The sequence below is a fragment of the Salvia splendens genome, chromosome 8 (assembly GCF_004379255.2).
Source record: "Salvia splendens isolate huo1 chromosome 8, SspV2, whole genome shotgun sequence".
Taxonomy (NCBI): Eukaryota; Viridiplantae; Streptophyta; class Magnoliopsida; order Lamiales; family Lamiaceae; genus Salvia; species Salvia splendens.
In genome coordinates this window covers 31,278,706-31,297,268 of record NC_056039.1, presented here as the reverse complement: position 1 = coordinate 31,297,268, position 18,563 = coordinate 31,278,706, and the positions used below count along the sequence as shown (strand labels likewise).

At 38.6% G+C, this 18,563-nt stretch overlaps 3 protein-coding genes across 5 annotated transcripts; 1 reads left to right on the top strand and 2 right to left on the bottom strand.

Annotated features, from left to right (window-relative positions):
- The first annotated feature begins 9,687 nt into the window (after positions 1 to 9,687).
- On the top strand, positions 9,688 to 12,153 carry LOC121745605 (heat stress transcription factor A-4c-like). 3 transcript variants are annotated; one of them, XM_042139570.1, is made up of 3 exons: positions 9,688 to 9,985; positions 10,070 to 10,652; positions 10,772 to 12,153. In XM_042139570.1, the coding sequence occupies exons 2-3, from the start codon at positions 10,434 to 10,436 to the stop codon at positions 11,756 to 11,758; spliced, it is 1,206 nt and encodes a 401-aa protein (XP_041995504.1). In that variant the 5' UTR covers positions 9,688 to 9,985; positions 10,070 to 10,433; the 3' UTR covers positions 11,759 to 12,153. The 3 variants fall into 3 exon arrangements, with proteins under 3 accessions (XP_041995504.1, XP_041995503.1, XP_041995502.1); XM_042139569.1 differs by having other exon boundaries at positions 9,688 to 9,994; XM_042139568.1 differs by having other exon boundaries at positions 9,688 to 10,652.
- Positions 12,154 to 12,329: 176 nt separating this feature from the next.
- Positions 12,330 to 13,589, bottom strand: LOC121746072 (transcription repressor OFP3-like). Its single transcript, XM_042139996.1, has one exon. It carries the CDS (start codon positions 13,587 to 13,589, stop codon positions 12,330 to 12,332), a length of 1,260 nt encoding a protein of 419 aa, XP_041995930.1.
- A 555-nt stretch (positions 13,590 to 14,144) lies between these two features.
- Positions 14,145 to 16,801, bottom strand: LOC121743048 (U-box domain-containing protein 17-like). Its single transcript, XM_042136228.1, has one exon. It carries the CDS (start codon positions 16,493 to 16,495, stop codon positions 14,354 to 14,356), a length of 2,142 nt encoding a protein of 713 aa, XP_041992162.1. The 5' UTR covers positions 16,496 to 16,801; the 3' UTR covers positions 14,145 to 14,353.
- Positions 16,802 to 18,563: the final 1,762 nt, after the last annotated feature.

Here is an 18,563-nt window from a genome sequence, read left to right as displayed (position 1 = left end):
CACCCACAGCTGTGCTCTTCCGCAAGGACGAGCACAATTAATTTAAAATTCAATTACACAAAAACATTTCCATAATACTAAAATTCATTAAAAAATCACAATAAATATTAAAAATTAGAAATAAAATAAAAAAGACATAATTAAATCCTAAAAATTAAAAATTACATAATTAAAATCCTAAAAATTAAAAATTACATAATTAAAATACTAAAAATTAAAAATTACATAATTAAAATCCTAAAAATTAAAAATTACACAATTATTGGCTAATATTACCCGAGGAAGACTACGCATCCGGCGGCACCAACCCCAATTGTTTTTGGAGACCCAATATGATGATGAGAATTGTGTAGTTTGATGTGAATTTTTGGGAGTGAACTTGAGGGTATTTATAGATGAAAGTGTGTATTTTTGGGGTAAAAAAATTAAAAAGTGGGAAAAACGGTTATAAACGGATATAATTTTTTTGGGAAGTGAATTTTTTTTTTATCGGTTTTTTTAATTAAAAACCGATTTTTTTAAAAAAAATAATTTAAACACAACGGCTATGCCGTTGACGAATGAGGGCGCGCCACGTCAGCTGCTCGCTGGCACGGCGCTGCTCGATGCATCGAGCAGCGCCGTGCCAGCGGCGCGAGCGCAGCGGCGGCGGGTGGCGTCCGTGCCAGCGGCGCGGACCGCCGTGGCGACGGACGCCACCGTTGTGGATGCTCTAAGCCCTCTCCCCCCTCCTCTCCCACTTGTATCTGCGTCAGCATAAGATGGTAATTTAGCCTCAAATTGGTAGGTTGGGTTGAATGGATCAAGCAAAATGTGGATTACGACTAAAATATTCTAACCCCAAAAATAAAATTACTTACACCATAAGCCTTAAATTGTTAGGCTGGCTTGAGTGGTTTAGGATTAGAATCCAAAAAAAATTTAGCCCGATAAGAAAACCGTGGAAGTTGGAACCCAAACTAAAGTAAATACTGTACTAAAAGTCGAATCAACTACCTTAAAGAGGCTTCATCTTAGGCCACCCCACTAAACTAAACTAACTTTAGATTAAAGTTTTTTTCAGCGAATTAACATATAAAAATGATTGGACATATTATCCAATTGTCTAACATACTAGAAGATAGAATATAGTTTTAAAGTAATAAAAATATACCATAGTTTTTTCTTAACGAAGTTTACAGGTATTTATTCTCTATTTTATTAGCCAAACACTGCTTTAACATCACACGTCGCCATAAATTATTCGGAGTGAAATTAAATATTCTCCCGCCAATCATTTTGATTTTTGCCATCAAAATTTAAATTTAGTCTGTGATCCATGTGTACTGACTACCAAAAGATTAAAATTCAGTCGATTAATATTCATACGATTGATCAAGTTCCGAAGCTTCCGTGGATCGCCAACGCCGGCTGTAGTTGCTTCATCCCCGTCTCCTCTGCCATCGTGGATCGAACTGCCTGGGGATGTAACGCCAATATTCAGCAGAGGCTGGGGGCGGAGGAGATGCTCACAAGTGCACAACTAGTGTGTACTACTTGGTGGAAGGTTTCCAAGGATCCCGCCTTGTGACGAGTCATCGATTTCTCCAACCCTAGGTAGGTGTTGTCTCTTAGTTAAGAGATGGGGTAAAAAGTGCAGTGGGGTCCATGAATAGTTAAGGGATGAGCTCGGTTAAGAGATGGTATTGAGACATGGATGTGGATGGCCTGACAAATTTTCAGGGACGGAGGGAGTATATCTTTAATTTATATTGTTCATTCTCAAATTATTTATCTCTTGTTATCCACCGCTCTCTCACAGCTGCATAATGTTCATGTCAAGTTGTTTTTGACGTTGTTGACGCTAAACATATTATCATTAATACTCTCTTCGTTGAGCAATAGTCCAATTGGTGGACAACATGAGTTATACTTCCAAATTAGTAAAATATCTAAAATGAGTCAAAAAAAAAGAAAATATAAACAAAGTAGAAGAAATAAGGATAAAAGAATAATGAATTGGAAGGAATTTATTATTTTTAGTATGAGTTAATTTTAAAGAACAAACGAAAACAGAAAAATAAAACTACTTTCTTATAAACAAAGAAAACAATAATTTGAACCCCAATATCACAATCCTACTTTCTTAGACTTCACAATTTAGGTGGTACACTAGGGCTCGTTTTTAATACAACTTTCTAGCATTTTATTTCTCTTAATTTATTTTTTGTTTATTTAACTAACAAAATACATTAATATTATAGTGATAATAAAGTGTTGTCCCAAACACGATATGCCACTGCATGTTTAAATTACGAATTTGACATCAGTAGGCGGGGCCATGTTTCCTATCACATATTCAACCAATTGCACGTGCGTAGTAGATTAGGACTTTGAATTGATTAACTGAGACAGATTTGAAGATTAGTAGTATGTCTGACCATATTCATTTCATTTAAACCTTTATATTTATATTTATGTTTATCAGATAATATATGAAGACAATACCTCAAACAAAATATTACTATGAGCTTAGACCTCTCTATAAACTAGCAATATGGATGTTATCGAGATTACTCGTTGATTTTTCGCTTTGGGGAGGGGTTCTTAAACATTGTGGTCTCAGTTCTGCATGAATTAGACCATCCTCATCGCTGTCTCGATGCGGGCTCGGTCTCGTCTCGGCGAGACGAGACAGCATCGAGACGGCGATGCGGAGTACCCGTCTCGTCCCGTCGCGTCCCATGCTCCTCTGCCGAGGGGAGCTGGCGAGCCAGCTCACCATGCGCGTTGGCCACGTGGCGAGCTCCCGTTCGTTCGTGACGCCCACTCGCCGGCCCGCGAGTGGGCGTCGTTTATATCCGTTGAAAAATGTATTTTTTTAGTTTTTTTTAAATTCGGAAAAAAATCGAAAAAATCCCCCCAAAAAATACTAGCCGTTTATAGCCGTTTTTTTCAAATTTTTAATTTTTTTAAGCCCCCAATCATTTTTATAAATATCAAATCATTACCACAAGTTATTCACCATCAAAAAAACTCTATTTTCACTCAAACACTCTACATTATTCATCTCAAAATATTATTCTTCTCCCAAATTTAATCCATTCATAGATTCATTTGAGCAAATGCGTCGAATGATGGAAGAATCGCTAGAAGCATATCGTCGTAGAGAGGAGGAGGAAGCCGCGGCGCGTCAAAAGCGACCCCGGAAATACATCCATTGTGACCGGGAGGAAGCCGCCGGATATACAAATCGTCTTTGCAAGAGCGGCTGTGTGTTCGGGCAAGGACACGTGATTCTGTCGCCCACGCCTAACTCCATGAGGATCTAATGGAGCACATTTGGGAAAAATTTGGCAGGTTAGACGATCACCGCATCACTTTCTATGATTATGCGGATTTCAATAAATTGTAATATTATGATTTCAATTATGTATTTTTCGTATTATTGGATGTTGTAATTTTCGTGGTTTTTAATGATTTTATGAACTATTAGTATTAATTTAATGTTTGAATGAAATATTAATTGAATTTGTTGGAAATAAAAATAAATAATGAAATTGAATGGAGGGTTAAGGGATGAGATGGTTAAGAGATAGTGGGTTGCAGGTGTTGTCTCTTAGTTAAGAGATGAGATAAAAAGTGCAGTGAGGCTCATGAATAGTGAATGGATGAGACGGTATTGAGACAGGGATACGAATGGCCTTAATAATAACTCAAACATTGTTTTTTATTTTTTATGATGACAAAAAAAAAATCATCATTAATCATTGTATCCTACGATATATTTTGGGCGGATTGACTCTGTGTATGATAGTAATATAGCATATCGATATAAGAAAATAAATTGCTTCGTTGTCTGTTGAAAATGGTATAATTGCGCAATTGATAGCAAAAATAGCATCGTAACATAAAATTAACAGGGCATAAATATAGTAACCTTTTTAATTTACCTAAATAGGCCTGTTGGCCCGTCATGCATGCTATGGGCCTTCTTGCCTAATCAGTAATGATGTGGGATGTGATGTGGGATTGAAAAATCGCAATTGCATTAATTATCGTATACATTATGTACAATTTTTTTAAATTAACATATCAAAAATAATTTAAGATCCTATAAACTTCGTGATAAACATGATTTTTACACTCTTATTATGATATTTTTGATGTCATTTTCCCTCATAAAAGGACTTTTGAAATGAATTATGTTGGACATATGTGTTTTTGTGAAAGTTTATAGGAGTATTTTTATAGTATTTTTCTTGAGAATGTACAAAAATGGAAATTAATTTGGAATGGAAGATTGTATAGCATGAAAGGTCCCTTCAATTAGCATCATGTTGTAGTACCGTTGGAGCTGTGGTGATCTTATGGATTAAAGCTGAAAGTCTCCCAGCCCTTATGGTTTAAGGCCAAAAGTCACCTGCTGGGAGACTTTCGGCCTTAATCTATAAATTCGATCAAGTAGAATTAGTCGGATTTACTTTCAGCCTAAATCCATAAATCCGGTAGAATAGAATTAGTCGGATTCCACTAAAGGTGAGTCAGAACACATGTAGTCAAACAAAAAAAAAAGCTCCTTCAAGTAAAGATTTATGCTGAATGCACTTTTTTGTTGGATGAATATAGGTGTGTGTTCGAATCTCATATATAGCAAACATTTTCATACTTTAGTAAAAGTAAATTATTTACTTCTTCTTGTTGGGCATGACTTTAGATCTAATAACAACATAAAGTTCGAACCAAAATTTTCAATTTACTGTATTAAAATTGAATTTTCGATTTTCAGATATTTTCTCACACCAAATACTATATACTCCCGATAAGTAATGTTTTAAGTTCAACTAATACTCCTAAATACATAAAGTTAAGTTATGATCCGAGAAGTAAACCCTATTGGTTGAGAATTTATAAAGTAAATTGGTTGACACTTTAACATAAAAGCAAATGATGAGCGCATGTCACCCTATCAATATTGCAATCATCATCACACCATTATTTATGGTCTGCGATTAATTTTTTTTTATAAATAATTAATACTAATAATTTCTTATTTATCTAATAACTCAACCTCTAACTTATTATACGAATGAGATGAGTCTTATCAACTAAATTATATTAGTCCTTTATCATTGAATAATAATCTGTAGAATTAGATGCTAGTTTTATACATCTTCTTAGTTTAGTTGTAATCAAATAAAAAACAAAAATAAATGGAATTAGCGGCAAAATAGCTGGAGATGTGGTGTGTGGGGGCGGGCGGCACTCGATTTTTTAATATAGTGTGATTTATTGAGAATGAGAACCAACCATTTTCTGAAACTGCCAAAATGAAAGAAAACAAATGATTAAATCGATATAAAATTACAAAACACGCCCAAAACAAAAAAAAAACGACAGATGAATGGATTTAAATCGATATAAAATGGCTAAACACACCCAACCACTCTAATTTATGTACTAATAAATTCGTAGTGTAGCTGTGTAGGTTGATATTTAAAATTTACCTCAACTCAATACTTACCAGGGAAAATGTTGCCAAGTTAGGGAAAAACATTAATAAAAAAAAAGATAACAAACAAGTCATTTTCATTGAGAAGATTCAATGAAATTAAATGGTTGGATATGATTCCAAGTTCCAACTTTGGCACAAGTTTCCCTTGATGGAACAATCCATTAACACGACTTTAGTGGAATTTATTTTCTGAAAATAGAAACGCCGAAACCGCGTAGAAAATTCCACGCCAATAAAAAGTCACACGCTTTCCCCTTCTCCAATCCAATAAATGAACATTATCCAAAAGAAATAGCGTCACAAAATTGAAAAAAAAAAACCAAATTAGACCAAGATGAAATAGTAAATTGAGGGCCAACGCATGCAGTGATAAAAGCACTACGTGGAACATCAACATCAACACTATAGGCCAATTAGATTAATCGGAGGTTTATTAGTTATTTAAAGTAATTAATTAATTAATCACACATCTACGGTAGCTGTATTCCATGTTAAGAAAAAGGCTTTTAATTTGTGAAATTTGCACATAGCCCCTTCTGTTCTGTTTGTTGCCCCAGTTTGGTTGGTGCATTGTTGGTTTTTACGAATTGTTCTCTCGATTATCTCACCATTTTCGACGCAACAAAACAAACACAGAAATATATACACACAAAATTAATAAACTGGTGTCAAATTTTATGAGATTTATGGACTTATTGGATTTATCGATAGAAAATACGATATTTTTTAGTTGGGTTCATATTGGTTTTAGACTGATTTCGATAATCTCCTAAGCAATAATATTATTGTTTTCATTACTATTATTTTAAATTTTTGTTACAATTTATTAGATTTATAATTAAGGTTTTTTCCCTTCTTCCAATCTTCTACACCCCCCTCCCCCAAAGTTCATAGTTGTAGAGACTTAGACTCGCAGTTCACCTTTATCATTGGTCGAACACATGCCAGTGAACCTAATCATTGTTCTTAGTCAAGGTCGCACATTGTCCATTTTTTTTTATAATTGATCACTTGAGTGTATTATAATTTGTAGTTGTTATAAGATTTTAATTGTGGAAACTTGAGTGTATTATAATTTGTAATTGTTATAAGATTTTAATTGTGGAAAATCTATATTATTAATCATTTTATATTATTGTCATGTAGGCTGTAGCTGTCATATCGTATCGGGTTTTTGTGTTTATTCGAATAATATCGTGTCACTAATGAATTTGGTTGTGTGCCTATTGCGTATAGATTTCAAGGTAGTATGTTGGATTGGATATGTATTCGTATGGAGAGTTTCCTTAACAAGCCATATTAATAATTTATCTCAACACTCGTGAATTGCGTTTGCATTATAGAATTGAGTTTGATTTAATAATAGTAATTTACATGCCTAATAAAATTTCTTGGATTCACATCCCCACAAATAAGCTCATGAGTTATGATTTTGAACTGATACATTTGTAGTTCGAAATTAATTCTGCCCGATTTTTTTATTTAACAAATTTTCATGATTTCCCAATTTTATTCAATTTTCTTTGTTTTTTTAGTGTATGTTGAACCAAAATCGATGATAATGGTTCCAAAAGTCCTAAAATCGGATGAATAAAATTGATATGCCTGATTTGATTCATCCCACATAAAACGATTAGGCCATCTGCAACACTGTCTCTTATTCATCCCTTAACCGTCCCTTAAATTACTATTCATGGGCTCCACTGTACTTTTTTACTACATCTCTTAACTAAGGGACGGAACCTGCAACCCTTCATCTCTTATCCGTCCCTTAACCGTCTTTTAAATTACTATTCATTCAATTTCATTTTTTATTTTTATTTCCAACCAAATTCAATTAATAAAAATACACTTCATTAAATAAAATAAAATTACAACATAAAATAAAAGTACAACTTAAAATTCAAAAAAAATAATAAAAAAAACACATAATTAAAATAAAAAAAATAAAAATTACATAATTTAAAATACAATTTTATAGAAAATAAAAAAACTACTCCGCCGGCGAATCATCCCCCGAAGGCGGTGGAGGTGCACTGAAGCCATATGGAGGCGGAATACCAAGTTGTCTTGCCATAAACTCAATTCCGGCAAGATAGGCTTGGTATTGGGGAGGCGCCATGCAAGAAGTATCCGCCATTGTGGCGGTCATGTACATGGACATTAGGGAGTTCGAGGGTGCCCCCGAGCCCGAGCCCGCTTGGCTTGATTCGGCTCGGCCCCTCCTCCCTCTAGCCGCCTTCGCCGCATTTCTCCCTTGTGGCCGACGGCGCCCACGGGAGGACCCCCAGCATCGTCTGACGTGCCCTCAACCTCCTGCGAGGCAAACTCTTGTGTGGCGCTGCCCGAACCGCCCTCACTAGACGAGTATTGACCACCCGTCGTGTGCTTCGTGCTCTTCGAGGTCGAGCCCGAGCTGGACCGGACACCGCCGGCCCACCTTTCCTCGTCTTTGACGACCTCCCAAACATCGACATGTTTGAATTGTTTGGCGGTGTCGTCGAAGTAGACTCGCAAAGCCGACCTTAGAATGTCGGCTCCCGTGGCTCCGCTTTGGTAATAAGCCGCTTCACTCTTGTAGATGGCGCAGAATTTTTTGACCTTTCTGTCGACTCGGTCAAAGTTAGCGCGAAACATTTTAGGATGCATCGTCCGCTGTTTATGCATATCGTTTTAGGATGCATCGTCCGCTGTTTATGCATATCGTGGGTGCTTTAGATAGAAGATACCTGTATTTTAGGATCAGGGAGGATGCAGCTGGCAAACCCGGACTCACGCCCTTACAGAAGTGCACTGTCGCAATCAGACAACTGGTGTACGGAGGCGCGGCCGACATGTTCGACGAGTACCTCCACATTGGCGAGTCGACAACCGTCGAGTGTCTGCAGAATTTTTGCGCGGGCGTGAGAGCGATATTCGGTGAGCGGTATCTTCGGAGTCCGAGCCCCGAAGACTGCCAGAGTCTGATAGATATGCATGGGTCGGTGCACGGGTTCCATGGGATGTTGGGCAGCATAGATTGTATGCATTGGGAGTGGAAAAACTGCCCCACTGCCTGGAAGGGGATGTAAACTACTGGCTTCAAAGCCAAGCATCCCACGATGATCCTTGAAGCTGTAGCTGACTACGGGCTGTGGATATGGCATGCTTATTTTGGAGTCGTCGGGTCGAACAACGACATCAACGTTCTCCAGTCGTCGCCCCTGTTCAATGCTCAGTGCAATGGCGTTGGTCCCGCCATCAGTTTCGTCGCCAACGGCAACCAGCACAATATGAGATACTATTTGGCGGATGGGATATACCCAAACTGGCCCGTCTTTGTGAAGACAATCAAGCATTCGCTCGGACAAAAGAAGTCATACTTTGCGAGCCGTCAGGAAGCAGCGCGCAAGGATGTGGAGCGGGCATTTGGTGTGCTCCAGAGTCGATGGGCGGTAGTCAAGGGTCCTGCACGACAGTGGTATATTCCCAACATCGGCGATGTCATGTACGCATGTATCATAATGCACAACATGATTGTCGAAAATGAAGCTGCGGAACTGACTCAGTGGACCAATGAAGATGATACGGGTGCAGGTCCAAGTCACGATGTGGCCACCGCGAATGTGAATATGGGGGTACCTCATGGAGAGGTCGAGCGGATGCGTGCATTTGCCGACATGCGGCAAACAGATGCCCATGTTCGACTTCAGAACGATATTATCGAAGAGGTTTGGACGCGGAAGGGTTGACGTTGATGTTAGTACTTTTTTTGTTTTGTTACTATGTAATTTTTTTTTCAAATCATGTATGTTTTTTTTAAATGAAGTTGTTAATTTTTCCCGTTCGGATTCGTGTTGAAATTTTATTTCCGTAAACGTAAATTGCTTTATTTGTGAATTTGTGATTTTTTTTATTGCGGGAAGTCCTAGTGGGAAGGGCGATGGGAAGGGCGGATTGTGAAGGGGATGTCCTAGTGACGTGACAGTGGGATGGGAAGTCCTAGTGACGTGGCAGGAGGTGTTTTTGGGAAGTCCCAGTGGATGTCCGAGTGGGACATATGCCCACCGGAAATGCTCCTACGGTTGAATACCGTTCCGTGCTGAACTGGCGGAGGGAGTGCGTCTCGTTTGAGTCGTCTCAATAAATTTGTAAAACACCGGGGCAGTTTCATTACTCTAGAACAGTTGAGGGGTGTGTAAGTAATTATCAGCTACCTAAAGCCTACACATGTGATAAGGAGGATTGTTTATCAAGTAAAGATGATTTCTACAGAGTGCCCCCAAATTCAATCCAATGTGTTAAACCAAGAAAACCCCACCTCGATTTTGAAAAGAAACCATAACCATATTGATTCTTTATCAGCTGATTCGCGAAACACATACATACTCTTTTTGCATAATTCGTTTGTTTCTTTTATTCTGGGTGGAGTCCGTGAACGCGTCAGTGTCAAAGTTGATGCTTTTACTTGAAGATTTGGGCAACACTTAATTGCTCGAGCGACTTTGATGCGTGCGTAATGTATGTTTTTAGTTTATTAGTTTTTGGCCATTTATTCTGGTTTGTGTATTCATTTTCTCATCGGTAGAATTGCAGGGTGTAGTTGCGGATAGGTTTGATTGTTGCGTTTGACTTGTTTATCGATTCGAGTTACTGGAGATATTGAACGTTTGAGGAATTTGGGAGCTATTGGGGATTCGATTTGAGGGGGTGGGATTTTCCTTTCTGGAACTTGTTTTAGTTTTACTTTCTTTTCCTAATGTTTTTAGCTTTGATTCGGATGCTTAAGGAGCTGCAGATTGTACTATTATTAATGTGAAATGAAAAGATAGTCCAGTTGATGCTCTGGGGAAGTTGAACACTGAAGGAGAATTTGAACTTTGAGGAGTCTGTTGAGTTGGTTCTCTAGTTGATCTCTTGTAGATACTTTAGGGCTCTGTTATTGTGAGATAAAGTTATCATGATGGATGAGGCTCCGTGTAGCTCTAACTCGGTGGCGCCTTTCCTTGCTAAGACGTATGAGATGGTGGATGATCCATCTACGGACTCGATTGTATCTTGGAGTCAGAGTAACACAAGTTTCATTGTGTGGAACCCTCCAGAGTTTTCCAGGGTGCTTCTGCCCAGATACTTCAAGCACAACAATTTCTCCAGCTTTATTAGGCAGCTAAATACATATGTGAGTAATTTGTTCTCAACATCTGAATGCATTTAGGATGTCTGCTTTTACATTTGCTTGATCCAAGATTCTTTTCATAGCTTATCTGTGTTTGTTGATGCCTTTTTATGTGCTATTAGGGTTTCAGAAAAGTCGATCCTGAACAATGGGAATTTGCGAATGAAGGTTTTGTTAGAGGAAAGCTTCACCTTTTGAAGAATATCCATAGACGGAAGCCTGTTCACAGTCACTCAACACCGAATCTGGTTCCCTTACCTCCCTTGAGTGAGTTAGAAAGGAAAGGATATAAAGAGGATATTGAGAGGCTCAAGTGTGAAAAAGAATCGCTCAACGTGGAATTGCGTAGACACAAAGAGGAGAAACAAGATCTTACGTTGCAAATGAGGGCTCTGGCTGAACGCGCACAAAATGTGGAACAACATCATGCAAGTATGTTATCCTCTTTGGCTGAGACATTGCACCAACCTGATCTCATGCCGCAAATGGAAGTCCATGATAGGAAGAGAAGGTTTTCTGGAAACAGTTACTTATGTAAAGAAACCAGCAATGAAGATAGTCAGCGGCCATCTTCACAAAATTTGTCACTGGACAGTTTAGATGCTGATGCACTGTTGACTTTAAACAAGGAACTGTTGGAACAGATGGATTCATCTATGTCGTTCTGGGAGAAAATAATTCTTGAAGTTGGTGAAGACTTGGGAAAATCTGATTCATCCATGGAGTTGGTTGAATCAACGAGCTGTGCGCTTAGCCCCAGCATATCTTACACCCAACTCAATCTTGATGTTGGAGGAAAGTCACCAGAAATTGACATGAATTCTACACCTAGAGCTGTTAGTGCTCCAGAGGTGCAACCTCCAACTGGAGAAAAGGCAATAGTGACAGCAGCCAATGTACCAACAGGGGTGAATGATGTATTTTGGGAACAGTTTCTTACAGAAAATCCTGGCTCAAACAGTTCATCTGAATTTCAGTCAGAGAGGGATGCTGATGGCAAGAAGAATGAAAACAAACCAGGTGATCATGGGGTGCCCTGGTGGAACATGAGGAGTGTAAATAACCTTGCGGAACAGTTGGGCCATCTTACTCCAGCGGAAAAAACTTGACCTACAGTAGGTTCCTCTTTTTGATGATATCTTATGCTTCTGGCCGTTGATTTAGAGATGACGTTTGATTACGAAGTAGGTAGACATTCACTATATAACCTCGCCTCCTGCACATATTATCATTGAACTTGTGCTGCTTTTTTTGGTTTGTACACATTGTTATTGTTGTACAGTAGAGGAATGCTTGACTTTTCGAGTTTGTGTTTGCGTGCAGATATACTGTTTCTGAGTTTTTATGTCGAACTCCTTTCTTATTCCTGGTTTGAGCATACACATTGTAATGAATGTGCGACATGTTACTTGTCGTGGAGATGAAAGATGCGTGGTTCTTTAATGTATATGAGCTGCACTTTTTGCTGCACTTGTTTCTAATCAAATGCCAATTTTTTATTTGAGATTGCATGGTTTTGAACTGAAACTATGTAACTGAAATTATATCATCATTCCTTTGCTTGCCAAATAGCTTTGTGTCACATACTATTATTTTACTGGAGTGAAATTCCTCATCGTAAATAGTATCAACTGCTAGTAAGGAAATCTGTTCGCATACATTGTATTGCTACTGAGTTTTTCATTCTTCAAAGCACTGAAGCTCAAACCATACCTGCTGGAAGACATTGATGATGAGATCATGGTGTTGATCAGAATTCAGTGTCAGATAAAAAGCCAAGAGTTCTTGGAGCTCTTCGCGATGCCTGATTCCCTTTTCCTGGATCATCTCCACCATTGAATCTCTGAAGTCCTGTTGTGGGTTGAAGGAACTCTTCACCACTGCAAAACTGTTGTAGATGGTGGAGCTCTCTACTCCTTCCTCTTCACTCTCCCTCTCCTTCGTCTGCGACTTCATGCCTTTGAATGCTTGAATTCTGCTTTCTGTTCTCGAGCCACGAGCATTCTTCCTGTTCCGCTTTACCTTTCTGCTGCGAAATCTCCTGGTTATATATGCAGCCTCCTTCTGAAACTCCTCAGTTTTCTTCTTGAATTCCTCAATCTTCATGTTTTCCAGATTTTGGCACTTCGAAGTTGACAGCCTCTCGGAAGTCGCAGCACTTCCCTTTCCATCCAGGTCTCGACTCACACGGACTTCCTTGTCATCTTCCCCATCAGAACTCCAGCCAAAGGTTTGGAAAGAGATATTTTGATGGTTTCTTGAATTAGAAACTGCTGAATCATGAGATTCCTCTTTTACTTGATCTGCTTTCTGCAGTTGTGTTGGAGATACTTGTTCTCCCTCTAGATTAGATGACTCATTTTCTTCTTCATCTCCTTGATCAAGCCTCACTCGGAGTTCTGCTTTCCTGTTCTTCCTCTTAACTCTGCCTCTTAGTTTTCTTGACCGTCGAACATCTATGTTCTCTTTCTTGAGTCGATCACGTCTCTTCTCTCGAATAACAGTGTCAGTGCATCGATCTTGCTTCATCTTGATGGTGTCTGTTTCAGGAATGGTTTCCAATTCTTTTCTGGGCAACTGGGCCTCCCTGAAACCGGAGACTGCTACAAGAAACTCTTCATCAGAATCATACCAGAGAGGGTTGATTCTGCTGCTCCTCCTCCTGCCGTCGCAACCTCTTACTCCTCTGTCTTTGCGGAATGAGAGTGTCCAGTATGCGTCGTCATCCAACCTGTAGAATCTGGCTTGTCTGCAGCCAGCAGGCAATGATGAGTTGACAGTCGAAAAATCTAGCTTCCCTCTCTGTTGCTTCTTCCCTGAGCCAGTATCAAGACTGCCGCCTGTCTGTTTGAACTTAGAAAACCAAGAAGCTGGGAGTACTCGAGTGATGACCGAGCTACCAAATGATGGTGGTGAAGATGTGTTTCTCCCCCATTTCATTTTGGGATCTAATCAGTGATAGTTTCAAAGTGTTGTTAGATTTTTGAGGTTGCTGAGACTGTGTTTGGACAGTTGAAAGTGGCGGTTATAGGTGTTCGAGTAAATAGGGAAATGGAAATAATATGCCAATGATTTCAAAAGAAAGGCCCGCCTCAGATTTCCTGACCACTTTTCCCTCTTTATTCTGCTTTTCTTCTTGTTTACTTTTGTCAAATTATAACTCAAATCAAGATTTTCATGTTTTTGGGCCATAAAGAATTGAAGGGGGAGAAGGAAGAGGTGATAAAGAAAAGGAAGAAACGAAATAAACTTTATCACTTTGGATTTATTCTTCTTTTAATTGTGCAATTGCTTTTTTGTTCAAACTTCAAATTATTAACCATAAGGAGATGCACAATATAGCCTATTTAGTATACCATCGCTTTCTCATGTATTTGAAAACAATATTTCCGGCTTCTAATCAAAACAATTTTTCTTCGTAGCAGGTTATGCTAGTACACCTACTTACCAAATATAAACATGTGTAGTAACTCAAATGAATATTTAAGATTGTGATAATATTCAGACTAATCATAATTCATACATACTACTTGTAATATTATTCATTTAACTTACAAACATTGTCAATGCAGACACAAATAACTTGTGTGTATAACTTCTTTCCATGTACTATACTATTTAAATAAATTTTGTAACTATTACAGATTTAGCACCAAAAAAAAGGGATATTAAAGAATGGGGTAAATAAACAGCAGATTTTGTAACTACAACACAGGCACTGAAATGGAGAGAGGCATTGAAACATCAGCAGCAAAGCTTGTATCTCTGCCAGCAACCGCATTTCCTCTCGCAAATGCATACCCCAAACCTAATCCCCCAAAATTCAACGAGCTATTCTCACATCTCTGAAACACTCTCGCCAGCGAAGCCGCCTTCCTCCTCGCTCGTTTCGTCCCCGTAAACAGCACACTCTGCAGCAGACTCGCCATCGAAGGAGCCTTGAGCACCCTCTGCGTGGCAGCTGCACCTCCGCTCCTGCACAGCTCAAGCAGCGCCACCACAGCATTCTCTTTACCCCTCGGTGTTCCACATCGCATCATCCCCGTCAGCCCCTCCACCGCGCCCTCCTCCTTCCCGACCGCCTCTGCCCCAATTGGCTGCCTCACAATGAGTGCCATTGCACCAGCAGCCTCCTCAGCAATGCCTTCGCACTCCAGCGCTCCGACTAGCGCCCTCACAGCGCCCGAATCAATCATCCTCGCGCAGTTGTCAGGATGCGTCGATAGGTTGAATAAAGCAGTGACCGCGTCCTTCTTCCCTCTGGAAGTTCCCTCCACCAACATCCCGGCTAAAGCCTCCACTGCTCCATCTTCCTGCGCAATTTCCTTCTTGTATTCATGAACGGCAGAGAGACTGAACACTGTCGCTGCTGAGTTCTCCCTCGCCTCGGTGGTATGCCCGTACCTCAAAACCCCGACTATGGCACCTAAGCACCCTTCCACATCCATAATCCTAATCTTGTTCTTGTCATAAATCGACAAGTTCAGCAATGCAGTCACGGAATTCTCTTGTGCAAAGGCGTCTGCAGACGGAAGGAGCCGTTTCAGAAGGGGTATGGCTCCGGCCTCAGCTATATAAGCCCGGTTCTCCCTCCCCGTCTTGGCTAACAGCCTAATCTCCCAAGCAGCCACATTCTTAGCTCGTGGGGTCCCGTTTTCCAGCTCCTCGACTAACAAAGCTGCAGTCGCTTTAGTTGCCTCGACTGCAGCCTTGCTCGGAGGAGCAGAAGCCGCACAGTCAGCGTTACTCTCCGGTGGATCATACGGAATCCCATTAGCCATACACCACTGAACAATCAGATTCCTCAGAGCTAGATTCGGCACCAGTTTCGTATGAACAAGCATCTGCCCCGTCTTCGGGCAAGTACTATGCCCTTCCTCCAACCATCTTACAATCGAGGCACGATCATACGTCTGCCCTGTCGACACTATAACCGGAGAATGCATCAACTCCAATGTGATAGGGCAGCAGAAGTCCTTTGGAATCGTGACAAATGTGTCTGCAATCTCTCGAGAGATCAAACCTTTAGTTTTGGTTCTACGTTTCCATTTCCCTAGATCATCATCCCCATCCTCAAATCGAAACAGCAAGAACCTACAGTAACGCATCAAAGCCACAAATCCATTCAAAACCGATGAACTAGGCTCAAGATCATCATCATGGTTCACAATCTGCTCCTCCAAGAACTCAATCTCACTTCTACACCTCTCCACGTTGCAAATCTCCAACTTTTCCACAAAAAATATGTACAGCTCATTCAAATCAGGGATTTTGCCTTTCTCAAATTCATTCAAGAAATGGTAAAGCTTCAATCTTTTACACTCATCATGCTTATCGATTGATAATCTCGATTTTCTCGACTGTCTGCTCAACAAATCAATCTGTTCTCTAACATCTTCAGACAAAATAATCTCAGACAAAGGAAAGACATCGAAGAGGGTTGAGATTTCCTGGTTGATATCATGGAAATGACCCGAAATAGTGTTGTTTTGCAGCAGCAGCCACAGCTTGCTCGAGCCGGTTACATAATCGATCAGGATTTTCGACCGGTAAAGCAGGAGGTACAACTCCTTCAAGCACAGAAACACGGTGGGAGAAATTGTCGAGAGCCCCAAATCGCTCAGGGCATCGAGGAGAACAGAGATAGCGTCGATTTTCCGGATTAAAGATCTCGAATTCTTGCCCTGAAAAAAGGGGGCCTTCTTATCCTTACCTGAAAAGGACGTCGAAACGGCGCGCAGAGCCTCCAAAACGGCGTCGTCTGGTAGATCCACCGGTGCTAGGAACGCCTCCAGTGACGGTGAACTCCGCCGCCTCAACGACGAGAATATCGCCGCGGATGCCATGAATGATAAATTCAACAACAATTTTTTGTTTCAATACACAGAAACTGGCAATTATTAGTACTATGTCGTTGAGTTTCTGATTCGTACAAAACAGAAAAGGAGAAAAAAACAGTGGATTTTGAAACCGCGTGCAGAGGAAATAGGGGAAAAGGGTTAAAATTTGGAAAGGAGGGATTTTTGGCTTCTTTGTAAGATTTTGATTAATGGCGAATTGACTGAAATTTCAACATGGAAATATGGTTTTATTGCGGCATACAATAATCTTGAATTTTCTCCGAGGATTTCTATGCAAGCTTGCTTGAGCTTGACAGCGACCTCTGCCTAGATTTATAATGTCCATTCATTTTACCATTATCATCTTCTTTATCATTTAATCGATTCTTGTAACGGAATTATGTAATCTATGGTTATTTATGGAGTATTAAAAATAAATAACTATTCTAAATCGTAAAGTCAAACTTCTTCAAACTGTATTTAATTCTCCGGTAATTGTATGTAAACTGACTGTGCAAACGGATACGTGTCACGTGTATGTATAAATAAATAGGGAGTTATTAAAATATTTCAAAGATTTGTTTTAATTTAAAGTGGATCATGTTAATTTTATGGATTATGAAGAGGGTTGACTAACTCTAATTTTTGCGGGCATTAATTAAAGGAAGAAAGAGAAATAATAAGTGGGGATGGATTTCCGATTAATTGCATAGTTGACTAACCCCAAGAGTTAAAAGTGGAACAGTTGAAACTTGAAACTTTTGCGATGGTCTCATTCTGTCAATTTTTTTAATAAGGTCATCTCCAGCCATTTACACTAAATTCAAACCCATTTTTCCAATTATATCACATTAAACAGTAATTATACTCCAACTATTTACATCAAACTCAAAACCCAAAAGAATATTCTATATTCACCTATTTTTTTACTTTTTCAATCTTAACTCCATATTTATTTAAATTACACATTCACCCCACAACACTTTGTTAATAATTTTCCAAATATAATTAAATAATTTGATACAATTATTTATAATAATATATTATATTTATATATATTAAATATTTTGTTATGGTATGTAATAGGAGTACTTTTATTACTAAACATTGTACTATTATTTAATTTATTGTATTATAATATTAAATATAATATTACTCCTACAATTCATACTCAATAAAATAATTAATACTAATAATTTATATTAAATATAATTTCACAAAGAACACAAATTAAATAATTAATACTATTTATATAAAATAAAATAAATACTTATCAATTAACTTTTTGAACTAAATATTGATGAAACCGTCTATATCCTAAAACAAATAAATACTCTGCATCATTACATTATACATATGATAATTAATTAGCCCATCTCATATAGTATATAATTAATTAGCCCATCGCAAATTAAAAAACAAATACATATGCTTAATTAGCCCATGCCATTAACTATATTCTACTACTAAACCTAATTTTCTCTCTCTCCCATCGCCTCTATCTTCTTCAATCTTCCCCTTCTCGGTAATTTTCCCTTCTCTGTATTTTCGTTTTCAGTGGCTGCATCTCCAAATTTTCTTCACAAGTTCTTAAACCATCTACAACTCTCTATAATCAGGTAAATCGTTTCTTCATCTAATTCTTCTTCTCTATTTTTCCGTTTCTGCGCATCTCTCATCTCTTTGTCTTCTTCGAATATCATCAAAAAAGGACTCAATTGCAATTTCGGATGAGTTTTGTGTCGTGCTACAGTGCTACTGCAAAGATAGAGTAATATTGTTCAAAAACGCAAAAAAAAAGACGATTTGGGATACGTTTTGGAGTATGATTGGAGGTGTTTTTCACTGCAAAATTGCATTTTGCCGTATCGTTGGAGATGCCCTAACTACTCCATACAACAATAATCACTACATATATAATTTTACCCCATTTATAAAATAGTCACTTCATTTAAATACTCCCTTTATTTTAAAAAGATTGTATCCTAATTAAAAGATGGTAGTATTGATTAGATATTTATTTTAAAAAAATCATCATTATTACACTTAATTATCTTTTCTCTCTTTAATACTC